At 50.8% G+C, this 25,033-nt stretch overlaps 9 protein-coding genes and 1 non-coding gene across 10 annotated transcripts; 7 read left to right on the forward strand and 3 right to left on the reverse strand.

Annotated features, from left to right (window-relative positions):
* Window positions 1-362: 362 nt before the first annotated feature.
* Window positions 363-4,236, reverse strand: K460DRAFT_411563 (antiviral helicase). Its single transcript, XM_040937479.1, has 5 exons — window positions 3,405-4,236; window positions 2,206-3,358; window positions 1,566-2,155; window positions 954-1,516; window positions 363-902 (listed from the first exon to the last, which is right to left on the reverse strand). The coding sequence occupies exons 1-5, from the start codon at window positions 4,113-4,115 to the stop codon at window positions 722-724; spliced, it is 3,198 nt and encodes a 1,065-aa protein (XP_040792299.1). The 5' UTR covers window positions 4,116-4,236; the 3' UTR covers window positions 363-721.
* A 115-nt stretch (window positions 4,237-4,351) lies between these two features.
* Window positions 4,352-4,922, forward strand: K460DRAFT_360587 (uncharacterized protein). Its single transcript, XM_040932298.1, has 4 exons — window positions 4,352-4,411; window positions 4,459-4,636; window positions 4,684-4,716; window positions 4,779-4,922. The coding sequence occupies exons 2-4, from the start codon at window positions 4,459-4,461 to the stop codon at window positions 4,802-4,804; spliced, it is 237 nt and encodes a 78-aa protein (XP_040792300.1). The 5' UTR covers window positions 4,352-4,411; the 3' UTR covers window positions 4,805-4,922.
* A 297-nt stretch (window positions 4,923-5,219) lies between these two features.
* K460DRAFT_390405 (elongator complex protein 1) lies at window positions 5,220-9,685 on the forward strand. Its single transcript, XM_040935779.1, has 8 exons — window positions 5,220-6,408; window positions 6,460-6,552; window positions 6,606-7,144; window positions 7,193-7,346; window positions 7,398-7,740; window positions 7,788-8,029; window positions 8,080-8,213; window positions 8,265-9,685. The coding sequence occupies exons 1-8, from the start codon at window positions 5,283-5,285 to the stop codon at window positions 9,552-9,554; spliced, it is 3,921 nt and encodes a 1,306-aa protein (XP_040792301.1). The 5' UTR covers window positions 5,220-5,282; the 3' UTR covers window positions 9,555-9,685.
* A 142-nt stretch (window positions 9,686-9,827) lies between these two features.
* Window positions 9,828-11,077, reverse strand: K460DRAFT_381670 (uncharacterized protein; the record flags this gene model as incomplete). The annotated part of the gene is made up of 2 exons (XM_040935373.1): window positions 9,828-10,770; window positions 10,866-11,077. 2 exons carry the CDS (start codon window positions 11,075-11,077, stop codon window positions 9,828-9,830), a joined length of 1,155 nt encoding a protein of 384 aa, XP_040792302.1.
* Window positions 11,078-12,363: 1,286 nt separating this feature from the next.
* Window positions 12,364-13,628, forward strand: K460DRAFT_360590 (uncharacterized protein). Its single transcript, XM_040932299.1, has 2 exons — window positions 12,364-12,428; window positions 12,665-13,628. The coding sequence occupies exons 1-2, from the start codon at window positions 12,395-12,397 to the stop codon at window positions 13,549-13,551; spliced, it is 921 nt and encodes a 306-aa protein (XP_040792303.1). The 5' UTR covers window positions 12,364-12,394; the 3' UTR covers window positions 13,552-13,628.
* Window positions 13,629-13,817: 189 nt separating this feature from the next.
* Window positions 13,818-15,735, forward strand: K460DRAFT_324324 (sphingolipid delta4-desaturase). Its single transcript, XM_040930567.1, has 2 exons — window positions 13,818-14,221; window positions 14,275-15,735. The coding sequence occupies exons 1-2, from the start codon at window positions 14,024-14,026 to the stop codon at window positions 15,253-15,255; spliced, it is 1,179 nt and encodes a 392-aa protein (XP_040792304.1). The 5' UTR covers window positions 13,818-14,023; the 3' UTR covers window positions 15,256-15,735.
* Window positions 15,736-15,845: 110 nt separating this feature from the next.
* Window positions 15,846-18,403, reverse strand: K460DRAFT_372178 (uncharacterized protein; the record flags this gene model as incomplete). Its single annotated transcript, XM_040934486.1, has 7 exons — window positions 15,846-16,045; window positions 16,099-16,383; window positions 16,566-17,547; window positions 17,595-17,613; window positions 17,669-17,877; window positions 17,924-18,254; window positions 18,312-18,403. 7 exons carry the CDS (start codon window positions 18,401-18,403, stop codon window positions 15,846-15,848), a joined length of 2,118 nt encoding a protein of 705 aa, XP_040792305.1.
* A 2,510-nt stretch (window positions 18,404-20,913) lies between these two features.
* On the forward strand, window positions 20,914-23,394 carry K460DRAFT_360593 (MFS general substrate transporter). The gene is made up of 4 exons (XM_040932300.1): window positions 20,914-21,511; window positions 21,643-21,755; window positions 21,806-22,178; window positions 22,229-23,394. The coding sequence occupies exons 1-4, from the start codon at window positions 21,205-21,207 to the stop codon at window positions 23,200-23,202; spliced, it is 1,767 nt and encodes a 588-aa protein (XP_040792306.1). The 5' UTR covers window positions 20,914-21,204; the 3' UTR covers window positions 23,203-23,394.
* Window positions 23,395-23,711: 317 nt separating this feature from the next.
* K460DRAFT_t1 lies at window positions 23,712-23,808 on the forward strand. The gene has a single exon. It is a non-coding gene; the product is annotated as a tRNA-Ala (tRNA).
* A 389-nt stretch (window positions 23,809-24,197) lies between these two features.
* Window positions 24,198-24,859, forward strand: K460DRAFT_360596 (uncharacterized protein). Its single transcript, XM_040932301.1, has one exon. The coding sequence runs from the start codon at window positions 24,268-24,270 to the stop codon at window positions 24,673-24,675; it is 408 nt and encodes a 135-aa protein (XP_040792307.1). The 5' UTR covers window positions 24,198-24,267; the 3' UTR covers window positions 24,676-24,859.
* Window positions 24,860-25,033: the final 174 nt, after the last annotated feature.

Genomic DNA, 25,033 nt, shown 5'->3' on the forward strand with positions numbered 1-25,033 from the left:
GCGGTAGCCCGCAAACGTAGTCAGGACGCAGATGTGCGTTGGTGACAGGGTGGCCCAGGAAGCCCAGAAGGTGGAATGAAGGAAGCCTCTTTGCTGCGTCGATGAGCCGTGTTGGAGTCTTGTGTTGTTGCTGGAGTGGAGACAGCAGAGCCCTTCGAGAGGCCCCAGGGCATCCATGCTAGCCGACGCGGCTGCGGGTGTGCCCTGTGCCCTGTGCACTCGTCTCTCATCACGTTACATGCGACAACCTTTGTATTCACTTGCTTGTCACCAACAATACTTTTAGGCACATGTTGCATGCATGGGTCAGATTACAACTAGAAGCTACCTTCAAACTATACATGCAGCCTTTTGTGACTGACATGCGCACTCCAAGTCTACTTTGCTCTTCACTAGGGGTATTACATTCGCCGCATGCACTTTCACGTCAACTAAAACCAAGACTGTTGCTGGGGGATCGTCTGCCGTAGAAGCCCACGGCATCAGATCTAGTCAATTCTATCCAGCACACATTCACACTGTGACTCCTTTTGGGCTTCACAACGCCAATGCCACCTTGCGCGCCCACTTGAGACGCTGGCTGGTCTAGTGACGCATCCTTTGAATCGCATAAAGGGGAACGCCGTGCAAGTGCCGCACTTACTACTACATGAGCGCCGAAAATGCTAGTCCATAGACTCCACTAATACAATGATATACACAATGCCAACGTGCTGCTAAATCAGAGATACAGGGACTGGGCTGCAACCAGATCTCTCCTGACCAGGTCCAGCGCTGCAGTAAACTTCTGCTCGAGCTCCTCGCTGCCCATGACTTTGGAGGCTTGAGCCATTTGCCGCAGCAACTCCTCTAGCCGTCTGAACAGCCGAATCAGACTGCCTTCATAGACGTCGGTCATTTTGCTGGGAAGAGTTAACTACCGTCATGCCCAGAATACAAGTTGAAGAACATACCATATTTCGGCAAATGAGGCGCCCTTGGACCAGGCGAAGACGACCTCCATAAGCTCATACTTGAACGACTTGAGGTACTCCTCTTCATTGACTGTCAGCTTGCTCTCCTGGGAAATCTTCGCGATGACCCTGGCTTGTTGCTGAATCTGGCGATACGGCTTGGCAAGCTCTTCCTTGAGCGCTGGGACCTCGGTGCTCTTCTCCTCGAAGATGAAGCAGCTTAAGCAAGCCGCGCATTGCTCTGGTGTCAGCTCGTTGAAGAACCGATTGAAAAGCAGCTCGCTGAGCACTAGCTCATCACCCGTGCTGATTTCACAAGCGACGCGGGCTTTGAGTTGAACAACATCAGCATCATCAATGAAGCCTATTCGTCGCAAAACGCGCTTCCTACTCTTCAGCTCGTCTAGCTGAATAACGGACAGGGCACTCGCGATCTCTTTTTTGATGTTCTTGATTTTGTCGCCAGTGGCAATCTTGTGCGCATATTGACTGTACAGCTCCGGTAGCCTGGGCGAGTTGTGAAGAGGATTCGAGAGAAGACGTGACTCCAGTACTTCGATTTTCTACAAACGTTAGGGGAGTGTTCAAAAGGAGAGAGAGAAAGGTTCTTACCCGGAGCAGCCGCTTGAAGGCTTCATCCTTGATCTGCATGTTCTCAATGGGGTCCAGAATGGCGATGCCGTCCGGGAAGCGTTTCTTAACCTCGTCTAGCGCCTTGCGAACGGCGTTCTTCTGGTCGGTCGACTTCAGTTCGTTCGGCAGAAAAACGCGGAGATGACCAATAGACTCGATGCAGTTCAGTACTACTGGTACAACCTCCATCTTGCCCTTATCTTCTGGACCAGGTGGGCGAACGCCTGGCGGCAGGCCATCGCTCACTTGAGGCATAAACTTGGTATCGCTTGCAACCAAGAGCAAGATGTCCACAATGTAGGATTGCTGAGGCGGCAAGATCTCGCCCTTGTTCGCTTTGCGTGGTGTGAAAGCTACAACTGCGCCCCAGCCGAAGTCGTGCTGCTTGAACTTGACCTTGACTAAACGACCGGCCTGAAGAAATTGCAGGCAGTAATTAGGATGCATGATCACGTCGCGCATGTCGTTGGTATGTGTATCCAGCTGCTGTCGGAGGTTGTAGTAGTCTTTCACAGTCGCTTCGTCTGTGATCATCATGGATGCTTTTTCGTGCTCTAGTTCTTGCAGCTCTGTTGTCATGGTTAGCACGGTTTGCCAATTATTGCAAGAAGTGACTTACTCTTCTCCAAATTTGAGACGCCGGCCGTGTTTTGGAACTGGAAAAAGCACCTCTCCAGCATGAATTCTGGAGAGATGCCTTCAACTCGCATCAAGTTGAGAACCATGTTGTACCCGAGATGAAAAGCGGAGTTCAGGTTGTCTTGCTGCCCTCGCACAATCTCCTTCGCAACAGCAGGCTCCATTTGCTGGTCAATCATCATGATGACGATGCCGCGATCATCGAGGCCACGGCGACCAGCTCGACCAGACATCTGGATGAACTCAGAGGGAGTGACCCATCGCTGTGATACGCCGTCAAATTTGCGCACGCTGGTAAAAACGACGGTCTTTGCCGGCATGTTCAGTCCAATAGAGAAGGTCTCGGTCGCAAAAAGCACCTTGATCAGACCTTCTTGGAACAGAATCTCGATAGTCTCTTTCAGAATAGGTAACAAGCCGGAGTGGTGAACACCGATACCTCTCCGAAGTAGAGGAAGAATGTGCTGAATCTGGGGGAGTTGGCGGTCCTCTTCTGACAGCATCTCAATGGCGCTGCTGAAGACTTTGGACACCATGGCTTTTTCAGAGTCATCGTTGAACGCGAGCTGGCTCATGGCAAGCGCATAGTTTTCACATTCCCGCTTGCTGAAACTGAACACGATGACCGGGTTGTAGCTCTTCATCATAATCATCTTTACGATCTTGTAGATGTCCGAATTGTCCTTGTTGCCGCCCTTGTTGGTCTTCTTGTCCTTGCCCTTGCCCTTGCGCTTTGCTAGGAAGTCTGCCGGATCGCTCCCAGCCTTGTCCGCGATTGACGACATGGCCTTTTGGAAATTCTCCTCTCGGAAGACGCCCTTCTCGTCAACAACCAAGTGAATACCGTCTGCGCCTTGCGGGAAGAAGTAGTGTTGCAACGGGGTCGGGCGGAAGTCGGTGTAGACAACGTGACATGGTTGGCCGTGTGTTTTGGTGATCCACTCTGCAAACTGCATGGCGTTTGGGATGGTGGCCGAGAGGAAGACGTAACGGACCTTGTCCGGCAGCAGAATGATCGTCTCCTCCCAAACGACACCTCTGGACTTGTCGCGCAGATAATGTACCTCATCGAAGACTACCCAGGCTACTTCGCGCATGATCTCGGAACCTCTGTACAGCATGGAGCGCAGAATCTGCCAACGTTAGTACTTGGTGGTAAGGAGCAGCAGGCATACAAACCTCGGTGGTCATGACTAGGCAGGTGGCAGTAGGGTTGATTGTGACATCACCAGTCATCAGGCCAACGTCGCCAAACTCGGCCATGAACTCGCGATACTTTTGGTTGCTCAGCGCCTTGATGGGACTGGTGTAGATGACTCGCTGGTTGTTCTTTAGGCATTGCGCAATGGCGTACTCTGCCACGACGGTCTTTCCAGCCGATGTATGCGCGGAGACCAGAACGCTCTCGTTCCGCTGTATCGACGCGATGGAGACCTGTTGAAAGGGATCGAGGGTAAAGGGCCATGTTTTCGCAGGCTCTGCGGGCGCCTTGTGCTCGGATATGGGGACGTAGTCGTAGTCGGGCGGGAGTGCAACCTGATGGCGGACCTGATGTGAGAGCACCACAGCCTGGCCTTCCTGGGGCTGCGCTTGCAGTCCGGCAGCTGCGGCGATTTCGCGGGACTGCTCCGTCTCAAAGTCATCTGTCACAATGGGCTCGGGCTCTGCATCGCGCTTTTGTCTCTTGAGGAGCTGTTGTGCGCCGTTTGGGTTCTCGTTCTCGTTCTCTTGGTCGCTTGCGACGTCGTCGGCAGTCTCGGCGGGCGCATCTGCCATGGGCACATCTCCTATGGGTGTCTTTACGTCGCCATTTGCCTGGCGCTTCTTGCTCTTTTTGGGTGCTGCATCCTTTGCTGAACCGCCTTCGAAGACGTCGAACAGGTCGTCCATGGCGGGTGTATAGATACAGTGTGCGCGTTTGTTTCCAGGAGCTCTGGATCCTTTGGTGGCGGGGAACACACTGGCGCTGTTGGCCTGACAATTGTGCGTCGCAAAGGTGCGACCAAAGACAGACTGTGCTTGGTAGCAGACGCGGCCGCTGGTTCACAAAAAAAGGTTCGTGCGCACAGGCCAGCTGCAGCCAAGGCAGGGCCGCCGGCGTGGAAGCTGCGCTTGATTGACCCCAACATCGAACCACCACGACTATCAGCCCTTCCGCACCCTCTCCACTCTGCAATACCGCCAAAGTACGTTCCGTAACCACATCAATTCTACTCTCCGCTGACGTCTGTAGATGCTCGCCCGTGCTACCTTCCGCGCCGCCTCGGCCCCATCGCTCGTCGCTCGCCGCGGCTTCCAGTCGACTCGCTCCCAGCTTTCCAGCCCATACCACTACCCCGAGGGCCCGCGCAGCAACTTGCCCTTCGACCCGCTGAAGAGGGGCTTTGCTTTCAAGTACTGGGGCTTCATGGGTAAGCTTCTGAGGGGTCCAATGGCAAGGCAAAGCTAACCAGGACAGCCACCGGATTCTCCCTCCCCTTCCTCCTTGCTGGTAAGGCCCCGATTTCGATTCCGTCCTTCTGGTATATATTTCTAACCATTGTGTTATCACAGTCTGGCAGACAAAGAAGAACAAGTAGATATGAGGAGACAGAGAGTGGGCTTTGGCTTCGTGCACTGGGGAGACACGGAACTTGTAGAATAAGCGGAGGTCCCGTAAACGACTGTACTAGACATCATATCATTCAATTTCATTGTCCGTGGTCATTCACTGCTCAATTCCTGCTCATTGAGCTCGTCCATCTCGAGGTGCGGTTTGCCGATAGTGTTCACCGTACTACCTGGTGATTACGCGCACAATATCTTATACATTGACTGTGTAGAGAGCAGCCTAATGAAATACAGCTACTTTCTTGGCTAACCTGTAATTACTTGCTGGGTGCCATGCATGCACGTCATATGAACGCTTAACGTGAAGCCTCTTGGACATGCATGCAACCTTCGGCAAAAGCTCGGCGGACGTAGCTTCACCAAAATTTCACAACCACTCATAGCACCCGATTACTACGAATATCAATCACACATCCACTCACATACGAAACTCATGGTTATCTGGCGATGCGAAATCTCAAGATCGTGGGGAGATCGCTCCTGCGATTTTCCGGGGAGGATCCGTTGCCACTTACTGCTACAGCCTGGGACGCCGCTTCAGATACGTTAATATGCGCGTTTGGGCCTGCAGAATCACGTGCAGCCATCGAGCTCAAAAGACTGCACTATGCCCGCAGCGATGCAGAGGCGCGACTCGAGAGCATTGCTTCGTGGGATGCACCGTGCCCGCTACCCTCGCTAAGCCATGACTCAATCTTGAGCCTACACTATTTTTCAGATACATCGACATCATGTTTGATCTTGGCAGGGGGAGACATCGTACTGGTCCGAGAAAACCCTCTGCCGACGGAAGAGCTGGTCGAGATTGTGGGGTCCGTAGATGCTGGAATTTCGGCAGCCGCTTGGTCGCCAGACGAGGAACTACTCGCCATCACCACACAGGCGGACACCCTTTTACTGATGAGCCGTGATATCGAAAATGTGGCAAACATCACTCTCACTGCCGAAGATGTCAACGTCTCAAACCATGTTTCTGTGGGCTGGGGAAAGAAAGAAACGCAGTTCAAGGGGAAAAGAGCCAGGGCGTTGCAGGATCCGACTGTGCCGGAGACAATAGACGAAGGAGCAATGAGCTTGTTCGACGATCGTTCTGTTACCATCAGCTGGCGAGGCGACGGAGCGTACTTTGCGGTCAACAAAGTAGAAGAAGAACGCCGCCGCATGATTCGTGTTTACTCAAGAGAAGGACAGTTGGACAGTGTTAGCGAACCGGTCGATGGCCTTGAAGGAGCTCTCAGCTGGCGACCGTCCGGCAATTTGATTGCAGGCGTGCGACGTTCCACGGACAAGATCGAAGTCATCTTCTTTGAGCGAAATGGCCTTCGTCATGGTCAATTTGACCTGCGACTGCCCGAGGAAGAGCTCGCGTCTTTAACAATACCTTTAACGCTCAGGTGGAACAGCGATTCCAATGTTCTAGCTGTATCATATTCCAACAAAGTACAGCTGTGGACCATGAGCAACTACCATTACTATCTCAAGCAAGAATTATCATTCCCTGAGACTGCTCTTGAAAAGGTCACTTGCACATGGCACTCGGAGCGACCGCTGGTGGTGGCTTTGTCAACTCCAGGTAGGTAAACTTCCCTTCTAAACTTCCCTTCGCTAATTGTCTCCGGTATAGGTACGCTTCAAGTACTCGAATATGTATCGTCCACAGCAACTGGTTCGGTTGCACCCCCGAATGACTTCGGAATGGTTGCATCGATAGATGGACGTAAGTTGCGACACATCTACGGGTTGATTTGGTTGCTGACCACTATTTATTAGTGTCTCTGAAGCTTACACCGCTGAGGATCGCCAATATTCCTCCTCCAATGTCGCTGCATACGCTTGCGCTCCAGCACAAGCCCGTTGACGTTGCACTATCTCTGTCTGGAAATCATCTCGCGGTACTTTCAGATCATGATCTTGCAGTATATGCTCTCGACATGAGCAAAAAACCTCTTCCAAGACCTCTCCTGCTCTGGCGGAGCGACGCGATCAAAGACTATTGTCCACGACATGTCACATTCGTTGGTGACAATCAGATTTACGTTCTTACTGACCATTGGGATGAAGATGGAAGCTATCTCTGGCGGTGCGAAGGTGAAGACCTGCTTCTTCAAGGTCCTGTTGTAGAGGCTGAGGGTGCCTCCTTATTGACGTCTAGTGTTGATCTTGAGACGCTATACCTGCAATTTCAAAACGGAGCGCTACACCAAGTCAGCACCGATGAAGCCACGGCAGATCTACCTCCTCAAACTTCTCTTGTACAAAAGTTCCCTTCGTTCCCTCCCGAAATCCAGGTCATCGACATTGACGGACAGGTATGGGAGATGTCTCAACTGAACTCATCATCTAGCTAACAGTAATAGACTCTAGCTTTCGGTCTTACAAAAGGAGGCGTGCTGTATGCCAATGAGCGGATTTTGGTCCGGAACTGTACATCATTTGTAGTCGCGCCGGCTCATCTCATTTTTACAACCACTCAGCATGTTCTCAAGTTCGTGCACCTCACTAGCGCAAACGGTATGTGCAATAATCGAGCTTCCCGTTCTCGTTCCGACTAATGTGCTTTAGAGCTTGAAGTGCCTGCAGACGAACCGCAGAAAGACGAGCGTTGCAGAAGTATTGAGAGGGGGGCCAAAATCGTCACAGTCATGCCGACAACATACTCAGTAGTACTTCAGATGCCGAGAGGCAATTTGGAGACTATATATCCACGCGCGCTCGTTCTTGCGGCTATTCGCCGCAGCATTGAGGCAGAGCGCTACGACGAAGCCTTCCTTACCTGCCGTAACCAACGCGTAGACATGAACATACTCCATGATCATGATCCGGATCGATTCATGTCCAACATTGAAAGAATTGTGACTCAGATCAAGAGAGTAGAGCATCTTGACTTACTGCTCTCCCAACTTCGGTCAGCTCCCTTTTTTGAAACTGAAGATCATGGCTAATTACATGCAGTAATGAGGACGTCTCGGAAACAATGTACAAGGAAACACTAAAGACGAAAGACTTAGCCGTTATACCAAAGCTTTCACATGCTCAGGTAGATGGCAAGGTTAATCGTATATGTGACGCGTTCTTGGCCGTCCTCGAGCAGTCCCAGTACAAGCACGACCGCTTGCAAAACATTGTCACATCTCACGTTAGCAAGGTACCGCCAGCTCTTGAGACTGGGCTAGAGATGATAGGTCGTCTACAGGGTGTGTAATCATCTCCCACGTTTGTATTACTTGCACTAACATTTTCTAAGCAACTCAAGATCAGCTTACTGACAAAGCTGCGGAGCACATTTGCTTCCTAGCCGACGTCAATCAACTTTACGATACATCGCTGGGGCTGTACAATCTAGACCTTGCTCTGTTAATCGCACAGCAATCGCAGAAAGTATAATAATCATAGAATCTGTTTTACTTCATGACGCTGACCTCGCCTCAGGATCCTCGAGAATATCTCCCTCAGTTGCAGTCGCTGCAGGATCTACCCCCACTTCGTCGCAAATTCAAGATCGATGATCAGCTCGGTCGCCAGACAAAAGCACTCGCACATCTCAAAGACCTGCAGGCCTTCGATGAGGTCCAGAGTTACGTGCAGCAGCATGCACTGTTCCCCGAAGCTTTGAAATTGTATCAATATGATACTAGCCGGCTGAAGGAGATCATGCGTCTCTATGCAGACTACCTCAGCGTGAACAACAAGAGCAAAGAAGCTGCACTGGCTTACGAGTACCTGCAAGACTACTCGTCAGCTTGGCCGTGCTATCGTGCAGCGAATCTATGGCGTGAGGCATTATCGTCCGCTACACTAGCAGGTGTAACCATAGACGAGCTTGAGTCCATCGCGTCGTCTCTCGCAGAAGGTCTTGCAGAGTCAAAAGATTTCCTCTCGGCCTCAACAATAACCCTCGATTATCTCTCTGACATCGCTTCTGCCGCACGACTTCTCTGCAAAGGTTGCTACTTTGCCGAAGCAGTACGCATCGTTACTTTCCGTCGCCAACCAGAACTCATCACCGAAGTTATCGATCCTGGGCTCGTGGAACGAAGCGCAGATATGACCGAATTCCTCGCCGAGATGAAGAGTCAACTACTCGCCCAAGTACCTAGACTTCGCGAACTACGTACAAAAAAGGCAGAGGATCCTATGGCGTTTTATGAAGGCATGGACGACGGTGGCGTGAACATACCCGATAACATTTCCCTGGCCCCTACGGATACGACGTCTGGCGGCACATTCATGACGCGCTACACGAATCAAACAGGCACAGTTAACACACAGGCAACGCGTAAGACAAGTAAGAATAAGCGCAGAGAAGAGAGAAAGCGCGCAAGAGGCAAGAAGGGTACAGTCTATGAAGAAGAGTACCTGACCAACTCGATTGAACGTCTTATCGAGCGCATCAATAGTATGCAGGAAGAGATTCAGCGGCTTATTGAAGGCCTGGCTAGGCGTGATATGAGAGAGCGTGCTGAGGCCGTATCGAACGCGGTCACTGAGGTCATAGAGAAGTGTCATGATGCGATCAAGGAAATGTATCCACCCGTTGTCGCAACGGGCGGTCTGCAGGCTGGGCTCGAGGCCGTCAACGGTGCGACAGGTGCAACAGATGGAGAGAATCTCAGGCCGACCGGTGGTGACGCTACGCTATGGGATAGTCTTCAAGAGGTAGATAAGAAGAGACAGGCACCAGAGGTGAGAAAGTTTGAGAGGTTGAGTCTCTTGGGATAGCAAGTATCAAATTGAGTGGCATCTAGCTTACGGGCACTCAGTTAGAAATCTATGAAGTACTTACTCCTGCCAGTTGATCGCCACCACAGTTGGCTCGTCCAACTAATAATGATAGAAATGAGTTTTGGTTCGATAGTTTGTGTCTAATGCCTCTGGATAAGACGGTAGCACACAGCACACAGCACACACAAACCATCCCGCTCCGCCTCATATACGCCTTTCAAATCGAAATATCCCACCCTGCAACGCCCAGTCACGATCGAGGTTGTCTTCTCAGCTGCAGTCCATATGCTCAAACATGACTCCACTATTTGCACAACCAAACTGAAAAGCGCGCAGCTCTCTAGCACCACCCTTGTCCTTCTCCTTCAGTTGGGTCTTGGCCGTGAACTTCCACTTTGCGTTTCCGTCATGCTTCCCAACAAAGAACACCAGTCGTCGCAAGTCATGGGCGGTCTTTAGAGCAAGCTTATCGAAGTCGGGTTCTGCGCACGGAGAATGGACAAACAGCCAGTCAAGGAGATCACCGTAGCCTTCAGCAGCCTGCGACTCCATGTTGAAGGGCAGCATCTGATGGAACACGCTGCCTAGGTTCACGTGCACCGACTTTGCAGTAGCGGCGCTGGGAACAAGCAACCGGTGTTCCCACGTCTTGCAAAGCAGAGCTACGATGCCGAGCAGATGATCAGTATACACTAATGGATTTCCAAAGTTGAGTTCGTTCTCAGGTACGCTGATCTCGATGAGCCGAAATTGCGCGGCCGCAGTCCACATTGCAGTTTTCCGCGCGTTGTGCTGCACGAATATCGGCATATGTCGGAGGCTTTGGGAGCGGTATCCGTTCAGATACGGGGCGACGGCCCTGGCTACTTCTAGATGGAGGGAGCCTTGCTCGAAGACAACCCATGATGCCTCTTCTCGGATGGCCTTCGAGACCTGGAGGATGTTGAATCTGCCAGCGCCCATCTTAGTGGCGATGCCGTGCTTTCGGCATGTTTGCCGTTCCCGTTTCGTCGTATCGGGTCCACAGCATTGCTTGATGGTCACTGGGCAGTCGATATCGAAAGCGTAGCCATATATTTCTTGGCGTATTTCTTTTGGCAAGGTGCTCATGGTTCCGAAACCACCCTCCCCGACAACCCACGGCATCGGGCTCATAGGGTCTAATGTTGACGCAGGGGTATCCGCTTCTTCGCCTTTACGGGTTGTTCGTAGACTCATGCTATGGTTCGCTTTCTGTCTCTTGAGAGTCTTGTGTGGCCTTTGACATCGTTAGTGTGTAAGTCATCGTTTCTTCCGCTGCGAACAAACCTTTCTTCAGCAGTAAAGTGAGCCCTCTTCTTGCTAGGCGAGATAAAGCGTCCGTCGTCACCCCTTTGTGTGGACTGGACAGAGTTGACTGACTCCGCGATTTCGTTGGCGCTGGTAAAAACGGTCGCATAGTCAGGCACCGGGCTGGGAGATCTGGACAAGACAGTGAGTTCAGAGATATCCGATAGAGCTAGGGATGTAGCGCGAGCCATGCGGTCAGGCTCAGGTCTGCTGTTGCTGTCCGCCATCCTGCTTTTCCTTGATGCTCAAGGTGGAGGACAACGATATAGATATTGTAAGAGCTGATGTAGTAAAGGTTCGACAAGACAGCAGCAGGTAAAAGAAAGAGAGGGAAGGATATGCCAGCTGATCGACTTCTTCGTAAACTGCCTTCACTTCGTCTAGAACCTTGATAGAGTGTGGGAGCTGACCTTCTCCGATGTAGCTAGGAGTTTGCATCGTGCCTCACCTCGGAGTTTGACTGAGTGCGTCTCTCTCACTCAGGATCTAGACCAAGATCTAGAAGTGAGTACAGCAAGATTTCTCAAAGGACATGAGCATCCTGAGAGAAAGATAGGCTCAGTGGTTTGCTAGATGACGCAGTTTATTTCCTTCTTTTACAATTTACAGGACTCTCGAAAAGAGATGGCGAGGATTTCCTGAGAATGGCACGTTGCCAGGCCTATTTTTGGGTGTCATATAAGGATATCTTGTAAATTGTTGAGAAGAGGGAAGAGCATGCGAGGGCCTTTATTTCGAGCAAACGATTGTTTCGAACAAATAGTGTGATTTCGGAAAGGTAGAGTCTGATGAGGCAAGGGCAAGGGCAAGGTTCGAAGCGGAACTCTACCAAGGTTTCTATTGCATATTTTCTGTCATTACTGCATGTTAAGTAGGGGATTGTGGAGAGATATGGTTTCTTCGCTATCCCGTTGATACGATATAGGAGCACTTACTGTACGGAATGCGAGCCGTCGCATGGAGTCGAGTTCGCTCTTCAGGTAGTTGTGTATTTTCAACAGCGTTAGCCCATCAGGAGTCTTCGCGATTACCTTTTACTATACTTCGATTCAAGCATGTCACCATAGACAACTCGTCTACAGCTCTTGTTCTTGCTTGATATCCAACCCACTAGATCAGTATGACGATATTGTCCTATAGCGGCCCGCGCTTTCGCGGGTGGCTGCGTTTGCAGCTGGCTGGCGATTTCACCCTCACTTGCACACAGCGGGTGCCCGCATGAGTTCCCTGAAGAGTGAATCCGCACTCGCAAGAATACCTTCCCCCGCTCACACCGCTTTTGACGTTGTCCATCATGTCCCGAGTGCCCAATCACTACCAGCTCTTGGAGATTGACATCAAAGCTGATGAAGCCGCAGTGAAGAAAGCCTACCGCAAAGTCGCGCTCGCCAATCACCCTGATAAAACGATTCATCTACCGGACGCGGAACGGGCTAGTCGCGAGAAGATATTCAAGTTCGCGACGACGGCGTATGAGGTTCTAATCGATGTGCAGAAGCGAAAGGAGTATGACGGGACTTTGTCTCGGACCACGCGGCCAACCTACAGTCACTCTAGTCAGTCTACTCAGAGTGCGAGCAAGCGGCAAGAGCCTCAGCGTAGATACAAGCGCCCCACTGCAAAAGCCTACACGAGACCTCCGGCGCGGGATCCTTCACCACATCAAGACCCACCTCCGTCGCAATCTCGGACTTTCCGTGCTAGAAGAAGCCCCCCAGTAAACAACGGCACTGCGGACACACCTTTCCAGGCCTTCACTGAGAAGGATGAGGACTCACCAATTGTGACGCAGCACTATCAGGCCATTACATTCCAGCAGCCATACCAGAAGTACTCTCTTGAAGAGCTAAGGGTAGCCGACTACGACCAAGGTCGACGATTCGGTAACCAAAATGGCCAGGCAGGTGCATTCGGGCAGAGTAGTATGCCACCTCCACGCCCAAAGGTTCACACCTTCACTAGCGGAAGCCCACAAGGTATGTTCGGCGCGCCCTCAGATGCATGGTTTTACGCTCCAGTACACGAAGGGGAGGAGCGCATGCACGTCAAGTATAGCAACTGGCGTGGCTGGGACTTCTCCATTGGCGTGTCGAACGGATTCGCATGGGTTGCACGGCCAGTGTTGCCATTGTTGCATGAGGATACCGGAAACGAGATTACCGTACGGTTAGGGATGGTGCGCAAGGCGGCCTCGAAAGGGGGATTGGCAGATAATTTCTTGAAGGAGGTATTGGTTACGGTGAGGAAAACACCGGAAATGCGCCAAACAGCATTATCCTCCATCTTCCTCGAGACGCGAGAGGGTAACATGGAACTGCGTATCACGCTAGCAACGGCGTCAGATGAAGTGCAGTCGGCAATCCGGCATACATCATCACCTACGTGGACATGGGCATTCGATGTTGACCTTGGGTTTCTCGTGCCCTTTTACAAGACGCTCCGGGCAACGCATCTCATGTTCTACCCGACGTTCCCTGCGCACGCGGTCCTCGACGGTGGAGGTGTACCAGAGGGGGCGCCTTACCCAGCTGGTTCACCTGCAGCTGTACTAGCAGAAAGTTTTCCTGACATCAAGTTTGCCAAGCTGTCCAAGCAATTCTACTGCGAGGAGATGGATTGGGCGAAGAAGAAGCTTTGGCGGGTGGTGGCGGTGGGATCAATGTGAGAGGAAGAATCAAAATGTTGGATCGAGTGTAGAAGAATCGAACTGAGATGCCTCCAGTGTGGCCAGGTAGATGAATGTACCTAGATACTAGATACTAAGTGTGGAACGTAGAATTTGATGAATGTAGCCCAGGGCTTTACAGTGGATACTAGGTGATGGATAAGATAAGATAAGAGACCTCGGGAAGATGGAGCCAAGTCCCACCCCCGATTCAGAGGGCAAATTACATAAGGCTGTATCGCGAGCCGTCATTGGCAAAACTTGAAGATTGAACAGGGGATCAATATCTGCTGGTTCCTGGGCTAGTCAAAGACGCGCATGTGGCGAGGAAGATCAGCCAACCGTGGGGCGACGTCGGTCCACATTTCTTCTCTCAGGGTCAAAGCTGCCAACAACTCCAATCGCCCCTCGCCCACAACCTTGGACCTGTTCACTCAATTGTCTCTCCCTCAATTGCTTTACCACGGCCAGTATGCGGTCGTCAGTCTCTACCGCCACGGTGCCAGCGCCGAAGCCCACTGGCAGAGGTTTCACAGTCAAGGCGGAGAAGCAGCCACAGCAAGGGAAAGTCGACCAAGAGCATGTACCTGGCCATGACGACTTCTTCTGGACCTACACCGAAGAGCCGCACAAGACGCGGCGAATGGCCATCATCAAGGCCCACCCAGAGGTATGGCAGCTTGTGAAATCAAGTCAATCCACCTCGAAGCTTACCATGTCCAGGTAACCAAGCTCTGCGGCCCTGAGCCCCTCACCAAATACGTCGTCGCACTCGTCGTGTCTATCCAAGTCCTCTGCGCATATCTCCTCCGCAACACGTCCATGCTCTCATGGCCCTTCTTCCTCACAGCCTACGTCGTCGGCGCTACAGCGAACCAGAACCTGTTCCTCGCCATCCACGAGATCTCGCACAACCTCGCCTTCAGGAACCCGCTTGCCAACCGCATCTTCGCGGTATTCGCCAATCTACCCATTGGCATACCCTACAGTGCCTCCTTCAGGCCCTACCATCTCACACACCACAAATCCCTCGGCGTCAATGGCCTTGACACGGATCTGCCCACCGCTTTCGAAGCCGTGTTCCTCGACTCGGTTGCTGGCAAGGCCTTTTTCGCCACCTTCCAGATCCTCTTCTACGCCCTGCGCCCCATGTTCGTCTACAATCTGCCCATGACCCAGATTCACCTCTTCAACGTCGCCGTGCAGCTCGCTTTCGACTATGCCCTCGTACACTTTGCAGGAGGAAGGGCTCTAGGTTACTTAATTATGAGCAGTTTTCTTGCCGGATCCCTGCACCCCTGCGCAGGCCACTTCATCGCCGAGCACTACGTCTTCGAGAAGCCAAACAAGGACACTACCAGCCCCGCGAACAAGATTCCCCTACCCGAGACATACTCATACTACGGGCCTCTCAACTTCTTCACATACAACGTTGGCTTGCACAATGAGCACCATGACTTCCCTGCCGTTCCCTGGACCCGCCTACCCAAGCTGAATCAGATCGCCCACGAGTTCTATGACGACCTGCCCCGACATGAGAGCTGGATATATGTCATTTGGCAGTTTATCTGGGACAAGGATATCAGTCTGTGGTGCAGAATCAAACGGGAGGAGGGAGGAAGAAAAGTTGGTGCCGGGAGTGGATGGAATGAGGAAGATTTGGGCTCAAATGAGAAAAATGGCCCAATCCCTGGTGTTCGATGAAAATGCTTGATTTGGTCTATTGCATATTTGGCGTTTTGAGCGGCATTGTTTATACATAGAACAAGAATTCAGAAGCTTCTTTCGCTGCTTTTTGAACAGATCTACTTCCTCCGTGTTACCAACGTGTGATTGGAGGAGTCATTGCATCATCCTAAGCGTACCCTAACTTACTGCCAAGTTTCATTAGAGTCAAAAACTTGGGGTATACATCAGCTACTGGTGGGTGACTTCGTCGATGTTGCTGGAAGATGTAATCCCGGCGCTGGGTTCGAGGCGTCAAAGTCTGATGCGGCAACAGCACCAAATCAAGATGGAGGCTTTCCCTTTGAATCCCATTTCAGCAACAGCTAGACACTGTCGAAGTCGGAGAGTAAGCCACTTTTTTAGTAGCAAGTTCCATCGCAGCCCGAATAGCACAGCCTTTCAAACTCGAGAAAGCCATCTTCGAACGAGGAAGATTACTGCTTTTGCTTCTTTCACTCAAATAGCGGACGTTGAGGGAACTGCCCGTACGGCTGCATTTGGAGATCAGTGACCGGCAGGTCACCCTGATGCGCGAGCAGAGTAATTAGCCTGGGGCCCTCAGTCAATCACAGATGTAAACGTACCCAGTTGAATGTTTCTGCGAAAGATGCCAAGTCCATAGGCATATCGTCTAGCCCGAATTGACTCGTATACATGGAGTTATCCACGGCGAACGTTTCGGGGCCGGAGGGTTGAGTGGCGAAATCATTGAAGTCAAAGGAAGACGGTGTCGAAGTGTGTTCGTGTTGTTCTGGTGCAGGATTTGCTGTTTGCCAATGTTAGGTGTCGTTCTGCTGAGAACTAACGTTATCAACTCACCATTCAGGCCATTCGTTGGCTGGTTTACATGATCTTCTGCTTTGCGGAGAACCAGCCTAACAGCCGCAGCCACTTTGCGAGCCTCGTTCGATCGCTTGCTCGCCTTCTGCCATATTCGATGTGCGTCCTGCAGAGTGTCGATGATTTCCTTCCGTGTGGGTGGCGCGCGGTCTAGTTGAAGCCCGCTTCTCGCTACTTCGATAGTAGACTGGAGTGGCGCGACTAACTCTTCGTCGAGATCTAAGATCAAGACTGTGGTCGCGAGGAGAAAATCTTGAGCCACGACTGAAGACATGTACCAGCTTACGGTGAACTAAAAGTAGTGAAGGGATTAGCAATACTCTTGATAGGCGGACGCGACTACGGATACCACAGTCTGTAAATGCTAATGAAGCACGTAAGGCTAGGTACTTACTGTTCGTGTGTTAGCAAAACAACGAACAGTATTCATGGTAGGACTTCCGCACCTATCTGCCAGCCGGGCGACCAAAGCTTCCCACCCGGTTGTATCTCAGAATCGAGCTTGCGCTGAAAGACTAGCATTTCAAGCGCGGCATTGAGACATACTCGTCGAGAGTACTCATACTTTAGATCGGTGCGACCAAGGATAAGATACGGTCGGTGTAGCATGAGTTCCGCTTTCAAGAAAGACAAACCCAAGTATAAGCGGCGCATAGAGGCTGGCGATATAGCGCTGTCGAAGCTCTCCGCGGGCATGGCCTTCGCAGACTCTGGTACTCTGTCATACACGTGTCGTAGCACTGCATCAAGATCCATAATCTCCCGATACTGTGGCTGAGAGGTCGCGTTCATCAAGTCCATGACTTTCGCATGGGCATTTCTCACTCGAGTCAGCATTATAGAATAGAGTAGCTGAGTCAGCTCGGTTTCCGGTCTCGACGGCGGCAGTTCGGCAATATCTTCAAACAGGTCCTCTTCCATCAGGTTGCGAGGCTCTTGAATGTCGTACATGAAAGGTTGGATGATTCGTGGCAGGCCAATACACGAAGATGTGACGAGATCGAGCGACATGACGACCATCCACGTTCTGCGCCGCATTTCCGCCCTGAATGGCGAGATGTTGGGAAATCGCGACGGCTCTCTATGGTAGCCCATTCGAAAGGCGATACGTGTGACCATGCCCACAATCAAAGTCATGCTGAATTGTGTGTCCGCTGACCGTAGATACTCAGTACCAAAGTACAGCAAGAAAGCTTCTACGGTGTATGGTGGACATTTGGTGTAGTTGGCAAGAATGAGGCACTGTACAACCTTTTCGCGATAGTAGTCCATGCGAGCGGTATATAAAGAAGTCGTTGGATCGCCTTGGAGAGCGGGCCCATGTCCTTCAAATGTTGACTGGAAACGCGAACCAAGGGCGAGGATAGCGTAGAGCAGCCCCAACCACATGGTAGGAGTCTCGAAGGGCTGAGTCCAGAAGTCGTTGTACTGCACATGCCGTCAGCAACGCTGTATGTAGGAGAAGAGAGACGGACCTCTCTAAGAAAAGTTGGCCTATGCAGCATTGCTACGCTCATTAGCAAAGAGCCCACTACATTGTGAAACTTACTTACCAGGGGCTGTGTCCATAGACGCGAAAAAGGTGTCAATTAGCAGATCCACATCGGCGCGGGGAGGTAGAGCAGCAAGTAGCTCTTGCTTGGTTGCATGTCTTTGACCGCCAAAAAGTAAATCTGGGCCGCAAATTTCTACTTTATTGTCATCCTTTGCGCTGGCTGAGGTAGGTATTTGATCCAGGTGCTCTCTTAGTTCTGAAATCTAAGGGAAGGTTAGCATGCACATGACATATATTCGAGTAGCGTACTCCATCCAATATACTCGTCCAATGACCACTGTTCGTGTAGCTCGTGGTGTCACCGCTAAATTTCACACGATCCGGAGTGCCTGGGATCTCGGTATTATCGTCGCCATACTGCTCGAGGTACGATAAGGTAGAGAGCGCAGGACTACCACTATCGGTCTCTTTCCCGCCCATCAGGGACGTAACGAGCTTCTCAAGCTGATCGATGCGATCATGAACACTATTGGGTGCTTTAGGTTCCTGGGGTGCCGCGGGTTGCCGAAGGTATGTGCATGAAAGCGAAAGGCCCCGATCGACACATGTTTTGCATGGCTGGTTTCGATCACATTTCAACCTGCATCATTAGTATCTAGTTATAGCAGGTGAGTGACCTAGGTTCAATGTCGCTCACTTCCTTCGACGACAGAGGGTGCAGGACAAGATGGGTTTGTCTCTACGCCGGCTCGCGGGTATAATGCGGTGCGGTTGTCCATCTGTGCTCATTTCGAATATTCAGGCGCAACCGTGTCATGTAGAAGTAGAGCAGCCGAAATCCCAAATAATGTTATTAGTTGTGGTGATGAGGCTCTCCGGACGGGTTCGGCGGTCGGCGGGCGGCAGCCGACACCCGCCGTCATCAGATGAAAGAAACCGACTTTTTGCCCCGTGCTGCTATTCGCTCCATGCGCTCTGTGCTCGGGTTTGACCGATGTATGCACTTCCATGTTCGTCCTCTAATTCTCACCAGGTAAGCGTTGCCGAGGTTCTCCACAGAATCGAGTGGGTATTTGCTTGCACCCTCAGATTGCAGATGACTAGTCAGCCCAGTATGTAGATTCAGTCGTCTACCCAGCGATTAGCCTATCGCAGCGGTGACTAATGTCATCCAGTGAGCCGTTCAGCAACACTAGAGTCCAAAAGAGGAAGCATCCCGAGGCTACTGGGGCTACATCTTTGTTACAAGGTGGAGTATTGGAAGAACCTAAAGATGGCTTGAAATTATGGGGATATATGCCTGGCCGCGTACATTATAGGTACTGGGAGGATCTGCAACTTGATGATTTCTCAAACCACGAGTCCATCACATAAGTCGTGCTCATAAAACCTTGAAATTACGAGGCTACCAAAATCTAGTGCACTCGGGGTTTCGAATGCTCATGGTGCGCCTGATTACGATGGCTTCCAACTTTTGTTATAGTAAGGCCCTCGCTTGTCTCGCCCATGTCAAATGGTGTAGACCTTGATTATTCTCCCACCAAGTTCTGCAGCACCGGTGGTGGCTAGGATATCTTCCCAATATACATTACCTATCCCACCGAGCTTGGCATCTTGTCACGCGTTTTGTTAGACTGGTTACAAAAGGGCGTGAATGAGAGAGCGCAAACTGGAAATAGGAATGAACCCCCTTATTGCGGAACGGACGCCGATGTGCGGTCGATGGGATCCATTGAGGTACAAGAAGTGAGACGCAAAAATGCCATCTTATCTTCAGATCTGAACCGTAGTTGCGACGACACCCAAACACCGAAAGCAAATTTATTTTCTCCCTCCGTATTCACATGAACAATAGGGTCTTTTATGTTTGATTTGGAAACAGAGAATAGATATAGAAGCTAAAGAAGCAGCAGAGCAACGAGAGACAATTAAAGCGTCTGGGGTGGCTGGAGACGCTGTAGTAGAGTTTATCCCAGATAAAGTTTTACCACAAGTGAGAGATCTAGTTCCACACTCCCTTCTGCCGGTTGGCTTGTTTCATGCCCTTAGCAAGAATGAAATTGACGCCTACTGTTCACGTTCTTATGACATGTACATCACATAGTGTTGCGGTGATGGTAGTCCCAACCGGAGTTCAAACGTATACTCGAGATCTCTCAAGTTACATGGCGGGTAAAATCATTATAAAGTTGAGCGTGCATGTGACAAAAGACTATACCAACATTGACAGTGCTACCGCCTTGACCCGCTCTTTCAAGATGTGGGAACGTATGACAGGGAAATGAAGGGAAATGGCGGCAAGATGTCCAGTCGCGTGATGCTGGTTTGGCCTCTCCGACATAGAGATCCACATCTTTGGTCTCGGTCTTGTCCTCCGCCTCCACGCCATCGCTTTCAGATGTATGGAGCGCCGGGGCAGACCCTGACGATCTAATGGGCGGGTTCGTAGACGTGTTACGAGCGTGAAGCAGCATAAAATATTCCCTCTCCAAGTTCAATACTTGTATTTAGGTTGCGCGATAAGAGTTGTGTACTCGCATGCGCTCAACCACTCATCACATTTGCAAAGTGTGCATCTCAAAAACGACGCCCCCAGAATAGAGTTTTGATGTACGTAAGATGAGGCTCCGCTTACCGTCGGGAAAGGCACAGCAAGCTACGAGTGAATGTCGCCTTATTGGTGTATAGAAGTGGATGCGATGGACTCAGTGGTGATAATTTGCGTGCGACGGGCTTTTGAAACGTAATCGGCAACTAGTGGGCGGCTGCCGGCAAGAAAAATTAGTTCCGCCACATTTCAACCTCCGCCTCAACACGGAGATGCGCGACGAGCGCCGGCCAACGTTGCAATGCCCTCGAAGTATGTCAAGCACGTAGAACTCTAGTTCGAATCTTTCAAGTTCCCACGCATGTAACCTTCAGAGACTCTAAAGAAGATAATATGGTTTCCGTTTTGTCGTTCGTGAGACTGCGTCATTGTACATAAGATAGTGGGCCAGCATGGCACCATCGTATAAAGGCTTACACTAGTTCCCATGGCGTGAAAATTAGGCCTGCCGTGTGAGCCTCAACGGCGATGCGTGAGAATCTTTGCTGTGTGGAGGACATGCGACAACTTTGCTTGGGCCAATTAAGCAGTACTTTGTACGTCAGTGGCCCGTAGCGATTCGACTTGGCGTACCACACCAGCGACTCCACACCCAGCAGTCGTCCCAAATTTTGGACAGGACTAGTACCGGGGGGTGAGCGACGGTATATGAATCGCAAAGGCCCTTCACCCTTTCAGTATCATGATTCTTCTGGCACATACTCATTTCGCGGTTTCATTATTGCTCCCCTGAGCGCTCTTGGCGAATTCACCCAATACAAACTTCACCAGCCTTCCAAGCCTTTTAAGCATTCCGTGCTAGTGAAGGTTCAAACGACACCTCCCTCCCAGAGCAATAGCGACAAATAACGCCATCCGCAACAACGAGCCTGAGCAACATCTCCCCAACAGCGACTTCCTCATTTTTACCAAAGCGCCAAACGTCTTTTCCATGCAACAAACCCATCGACGCTAAAAACAGATATCGATTTCTCCCGTCAAAATGCCCCGAACTATGTTTGTCAACCCCTTCAAGTCGCATGATGTATCGGAGTTTCCAGGCGTCCTTGTACCGCTTGATCAAGCCACCCGTCGCGGGTCCGTCTCCTCGCAGCGACGCATCTCCCTTGCAACATCAGACCAACGCGAGAGTGAGAAAACTACAAGAGAGGACAAATCTGGCGAGGTACCCAGAAGACCTGATAGTGAAGCTTCAAGTGGTGTGATTAACCATGGAATGACTATTGAGTCATTGAAAGCAGAAATCGTGGCGGACGTCGCAGCATCAGACACTGATACCCCTTATGACCGTACGTCTTGCGAACTTTCTCATTCCCACAAGACTTTAAGGTCACGACCGTCTACATCGTATTAATCGAACCTTCTGCGACCATGTGAAATGGTAGACAGGGAGGTTGCTTGACATGCTAACACAGCTTAGGGAAGTCAAAAGTCATCAACAGGGCTCTACAAGATATGGGAATGGGCAGATATCAATGGGAACTATTCGCTCTCTGCGGTATGGGCTGGATGGCAGATAATGTGTGGTTGCAGGTAGGTACCATTGTGTTCAACAAAGGCCGCCGAAACTGACTGTCGCATAGGGCGTCGCGCTTACGCTACCTCAAATCGCAGTTGAATTTGGTGTCAGCCAGACAGAAGTTCGATATACGACACTAGCGCTCTTTCTTGGTCTATGTATTGGTGCCTCCTTTTGGGGTACCGCATCAGATGTTGTTGGACGTCGACTTGCGTTCAACTTTACCCTGTTCCTGGCTGGTGTCTTCGGTCTTGCCTCAGGTGGAGGCCCCAACTGGATTGGCACATGCGCCCTTTATGCCTGCATTGGTCTCGGTGTTGGTGGAAATCTTCCTGTTGACGGAGCTCTTTTCCTGGAGTTCTTGCCACAAACTTCCGGAAACCTACTCACTTTACTCTCGGTATTTTGGCCCGTTGGAAACTTGATCGCCTCCCTCCGTGAGTACTTTATCGTCCTAGGTTATATCAACTATACTAATAAGTTTCAGTCGCGTGGGCCTTTATTCCTAACTTCTCGTGCCCGTCCAGTACTCCGGTAGGCCAGTGTCAGAAAGCTGATAACATGGGATGGCGCTACCTCATTCTCACCATGGGAGCTCTCACGTTTGCGATGTTCGTCTGCCGGTTTTTCTTCTTCCACCTTTACGAATCTCCGAAGTTCCTACTCTCCCGCGGCCGTCAGGCAGAAGCAGTTGCAACTGTGTATGGTATTGCGCATTACAACAAGACTCACACTTGGCTTACCGAGGACATTCTCAACCAAATTGGAGGCGACCAAGAAGCCACCGGCGAAGATGCGAAGCTGAGCACGGTCGAGATTGTAAAGCGCTCCCTAAGCAGGTTTTCCCTCAAGCGCTTCGCTGCCTTATTTCAGGATAAGCAGATTGGCCTCACCACTGCTCTCCTTTGGTTCCAGTGGATGACGATTGGCATGGCGTACCCGCTTTTCAATGCCTTCTTACCGCAGTATCTGGCCAACTCGGGTGGCGGCGTAGTGAACGACACAAGCACCGTATACCGCAACTACGCCATTACCGCCATCGTCGGTGTTCCAGGATCTCTCCTTGCCTGCTATACTGTTGACTTGAAATACATCGGTCGCAAGGGCACGATGGCGATTGCAACTGCCATCACTGGCGTCTTCGTCTTCCTCTTCACCATCTCATCCGATTCCGATTTCCAGCTGGCATTTACATGTCTCGAGGCTTTCTTCCAAAATATTATGTATGGAACTCTGTACGCGTACACGCCGGAGGTGTTCCCCGCGCCTATTCGTGGTACTGGCACGGGAATGTCTAGCTTTCTCAACCGGGTCGCTGGTCTCTGTGCCCCTATCGTTGCTATCCAGGCTGGGGGCTCCAATCCAAAGGCTCCGATCTATGCCTCCGGAGGTTTGTTTATTGCTGCTTTCTTCAGCATGCTCGTGCTCCCAATAGAGACGCGGGGCAAGCAGACTTTATAGATGGCGTAAGGACGAAAGATTTGTAGTCGCCGGGCTGTATCACAACGAGATTGTTGTAGCCGCGACGGTTCTCGAGGCCCTAGTCCCGGGCCGTACGTTACGTTAAAAGGCGATTAATCGCTGTAACAGGCTTAGTGTCTCGAAATGCCTACTTATGAATTGGCACGTATAATACAGAATGGAATACTGCAAAATTCTTCAAATCTCATGATTCTGACGTTTGGAATTCAGCCTTCTGTCTGAACAAGCTCCATTTGGTCTGTGCCTAACCTTGAGTCCTTATCGCTATCTGATAAAATTTTCTTCTGGTAGCGTGCCCCTGTCCGTGCGTGGTCTAGACAAATTGCCCCTCTCAACTCCAATTTCCTGTGGATCCCTCGCCAATGCTGGCCTCTATTGAAAACTTACCATGGCAAAGATTGTGAATACTGATACTGTTCATTCGGCTAAGCAATTTGTCTACGTATATTTACGATCCAAGTTTAATAACTTCCATCAATCAAATCAACGGGCTTGTGGTTTAGTGGTATAATACTCCCTTAGCATCTCTAGGACACCTAGAACAGCGATTGGGAGTGGTCCAGGGTTCGATTCCCTGCAAGTCCATTGTTTTTTGCCCTTGTTCTGTTCGTTTTGGTTGGTCCTGTGTGTGTAGCCGTGGCCATGGCAGTCTATTGGAGAGGGGTTTTTGCGTGGCATTTGCCAGACAGACCCCATTTTTTTTAGGATGTCCAGTTTCTGTCCCTGAATATCATAGAGTGATTCAAAGTGAGATGAATATGGCTCTTGGAGGCGATGGAACGGAACAATGGTGAAAACTTATAGTCACGTGAGTAGCGGGGTTAGGTAAAGCGTCATGCATGTGCTACCTTAGGCCGCCTCCCACATGTCAGGGCCAGCCGTTTACTTTGTAACTACTATAAATAACGCCTATAGTAGTTACCTAGGCAGTACTTGGTAATTACTAGACACTAAGGTACAATTACTAATATTTCTATCTGTTAAACGCATGTCCTTACAGTTCTTCGGAGCCCTAACTTGAAGTGCTGACACAGAAAGCCTCACATGTCCCAGACACTCCCTCCGAACACGTTCCTTGCGTCTGACGGGAAACTATACACCATGGACGGGAAGTACGTCCTTCAAAACAATGACTGGATCCCATGCCAAAGCGTCGGCCACAACGATACGTCTAGTCAGCAGAATCAGTTCGATCAAGCTCAATCAGGACCTTCAGTCGGACCTGGCACTGGGGATGACATTAGTGCAGCCATGCACGCGCAATTTGGGCAAGTTCCTCCATCGCAACCCCAGCTGCCGCGCCAGCCGGCAACCACTCCATTTCAACCGACGGGCAGACCGGCTGCTCCTCCAATCGAATTAGACCCGTGCTTCAGGGCGGCGAAGGATCGACATATAATGATTGGGGCTTTTGTCGATGCTTCGGATGCTATATCTGGTCGAAAGGGATAATGGCGATCGATGATATTTAGCCGGTATAGCATGTCCGATGGAATGTTATGGTAGATCTACACTACTGTAACCGTGGATCTTCAATGTCTCATGGCTCGAAGCAATGAAGTTCCTTTCTTTCTCTAATGTCTCGAATGCTCCAATACACCTAAGACTCTGAGGGCAGCTTTCATCTCGTCGGGTTTGAATTTTTCCAACCTTAGTCAATAAAGCATGTCCCTAATGAACTAAATTCATGGCCACTGACGTCGCGATACCGTTAAAAGCCTTGACATATGGCACGTATTTTGAAAAGAAACGTAGAGCACCAACAGCTACACCCCACACGGTGGAAACAGTGTACGGCACACCTCATAAA

This window comes from Cucurbitaria berberidis (assembly GCF_010015615.1).
Source record: "Cucurbitaria berberidis CBS 394.84 unplaced genomic scaffold K460scaffold_1, whole genome shotgun sequence".
In the NCBI taxonomy this organism is placed as follows: domain Eukaryota; kingdom Fungi; phylum Ascomycota; class Dothideomycetes; order Pleosporales; family Cucurbitariaceae; genus Cucurbitaria; species Cucurbitaria berberidis.

Bases quoted from the DNA above. Each gene is read 5' to 3' on its own strand.
- K460DRAFT_411563 (XM_040937479.1), bottom strand. From the start codon at position 4,115: ATGGACGACCTGTTCGACGTCTTCGAAGGCGGTTCAGCAAAGGATGCA. The intron at 2,156-2,205 runs GTAAGTCACTTC...CCATGACAACAG, and splicing joins CGTCTCAAATTTGGAGAAGA to AGCTGCAAGAACTAGAGCAC. The intron at 1,517-1,565 runs GTAAGAACCTTT...TAACGTTTGTAG, and splicing joins CCTTCAAGCGGCTGCTCCGG to AAAATCGAAGTACTGGAGTC.
- K460DRAFT_360587 (XM_040932298.1), top strand. From the start codon at position 4,459: ATGCTCGCCCGTGCTACCTTCCGCGCCGCCTCGGCCCCATCGCTCGTC. The intron at 4,637-4,683 runs GTAAGCTTCTGA...TAACCAGGACAG, and splicing joins CAAGTACTGGGGCTTCATGG to CCACCGGATTCTCCCTCCCC. The intron at 4,717-4,778 runs GTAAGGCCCCGA...GTGTTATCACAG, and splicing joins CCTCCCCTTCCTCCTTGCTG to TCTGGCAGACAAAGAAGAAC.
- K460DRAFT_390405 (XM_040935779.1), top strand. From the start codon at position 5,283: ATGCGAAATCTCAAGATCGTGGGGAGATCGCTCCTGCGATTTTCCGGG. The intron at 7,347-7,397 runs GTATGTGCAATA...AATGTGCTTTAG, and splicing joins GCACCTCACTAGCGCAAACG to AGCTTGAAGTGCCTGCAGAC. The intron at 8,214-8,264 runs GTATAATAATCA...ACCTCGCCTCAG, and splicing joins TCGCACAGCAATCGCAGAAA to GATCCTCGAGAATATCTCCC.
- K460DRAFT_360590 (XM_040932299.1), top strand. From the start codon at position 12,395: ATGACGGGACTTTGTCTCGGACCACGCGGCCAAC. The intron at 12,429-12,664 runs CTACAGTCACTC...ATGAGGACTCAC, and splicing joins TCTCGGACCACGCGGCCAAC to CAATTGTGACGCAGCACTAT.
- K460DRAFT_324324 (XM_040930567.1), top strand. From the start codon at position 14,024: ATGCGGTCGTCAGTCTCTACCGCCACGGTGCCAGCGCCGAAGCCCACT. The intron at 14,222-14,274 runs GTATGGCAGCTT...TACCATGTCCAG, and splicing joins TCATCAAGGCCCACCCAGAG to GTAACCAAGCTCTGCGGCCC.
- K460DRAFT_360593 (XM_040932300.1), top strand. From the start codon at position 21,205: ATGCCCCGAACTATGTTTGTCAACCCCTTCAAGTCGCATGATGTATCG. The intron at 21,756-21,805 runs GTAGGTACCATT...ACTGTCGCATAG, and splicing joins CAGATAATGTGTGGTTGCAG to GGCGTCGCGCTTACGCTACC. The intron at 22,179-22,228 runs GTGAGTACTTTA...AATAAGTTTCAG, and splicing joins AAACTTGATCGCCTCCCTCC to TCGCGTGGGCCTTTATTCCT.
- K460DRAFT_360596 (XM_040932301.1), top strand. From the start codon at position 24,268: ATGTCCCAGACACTCCCTCCGAACACGTTCCTTGCGTCTGACGGGAAA.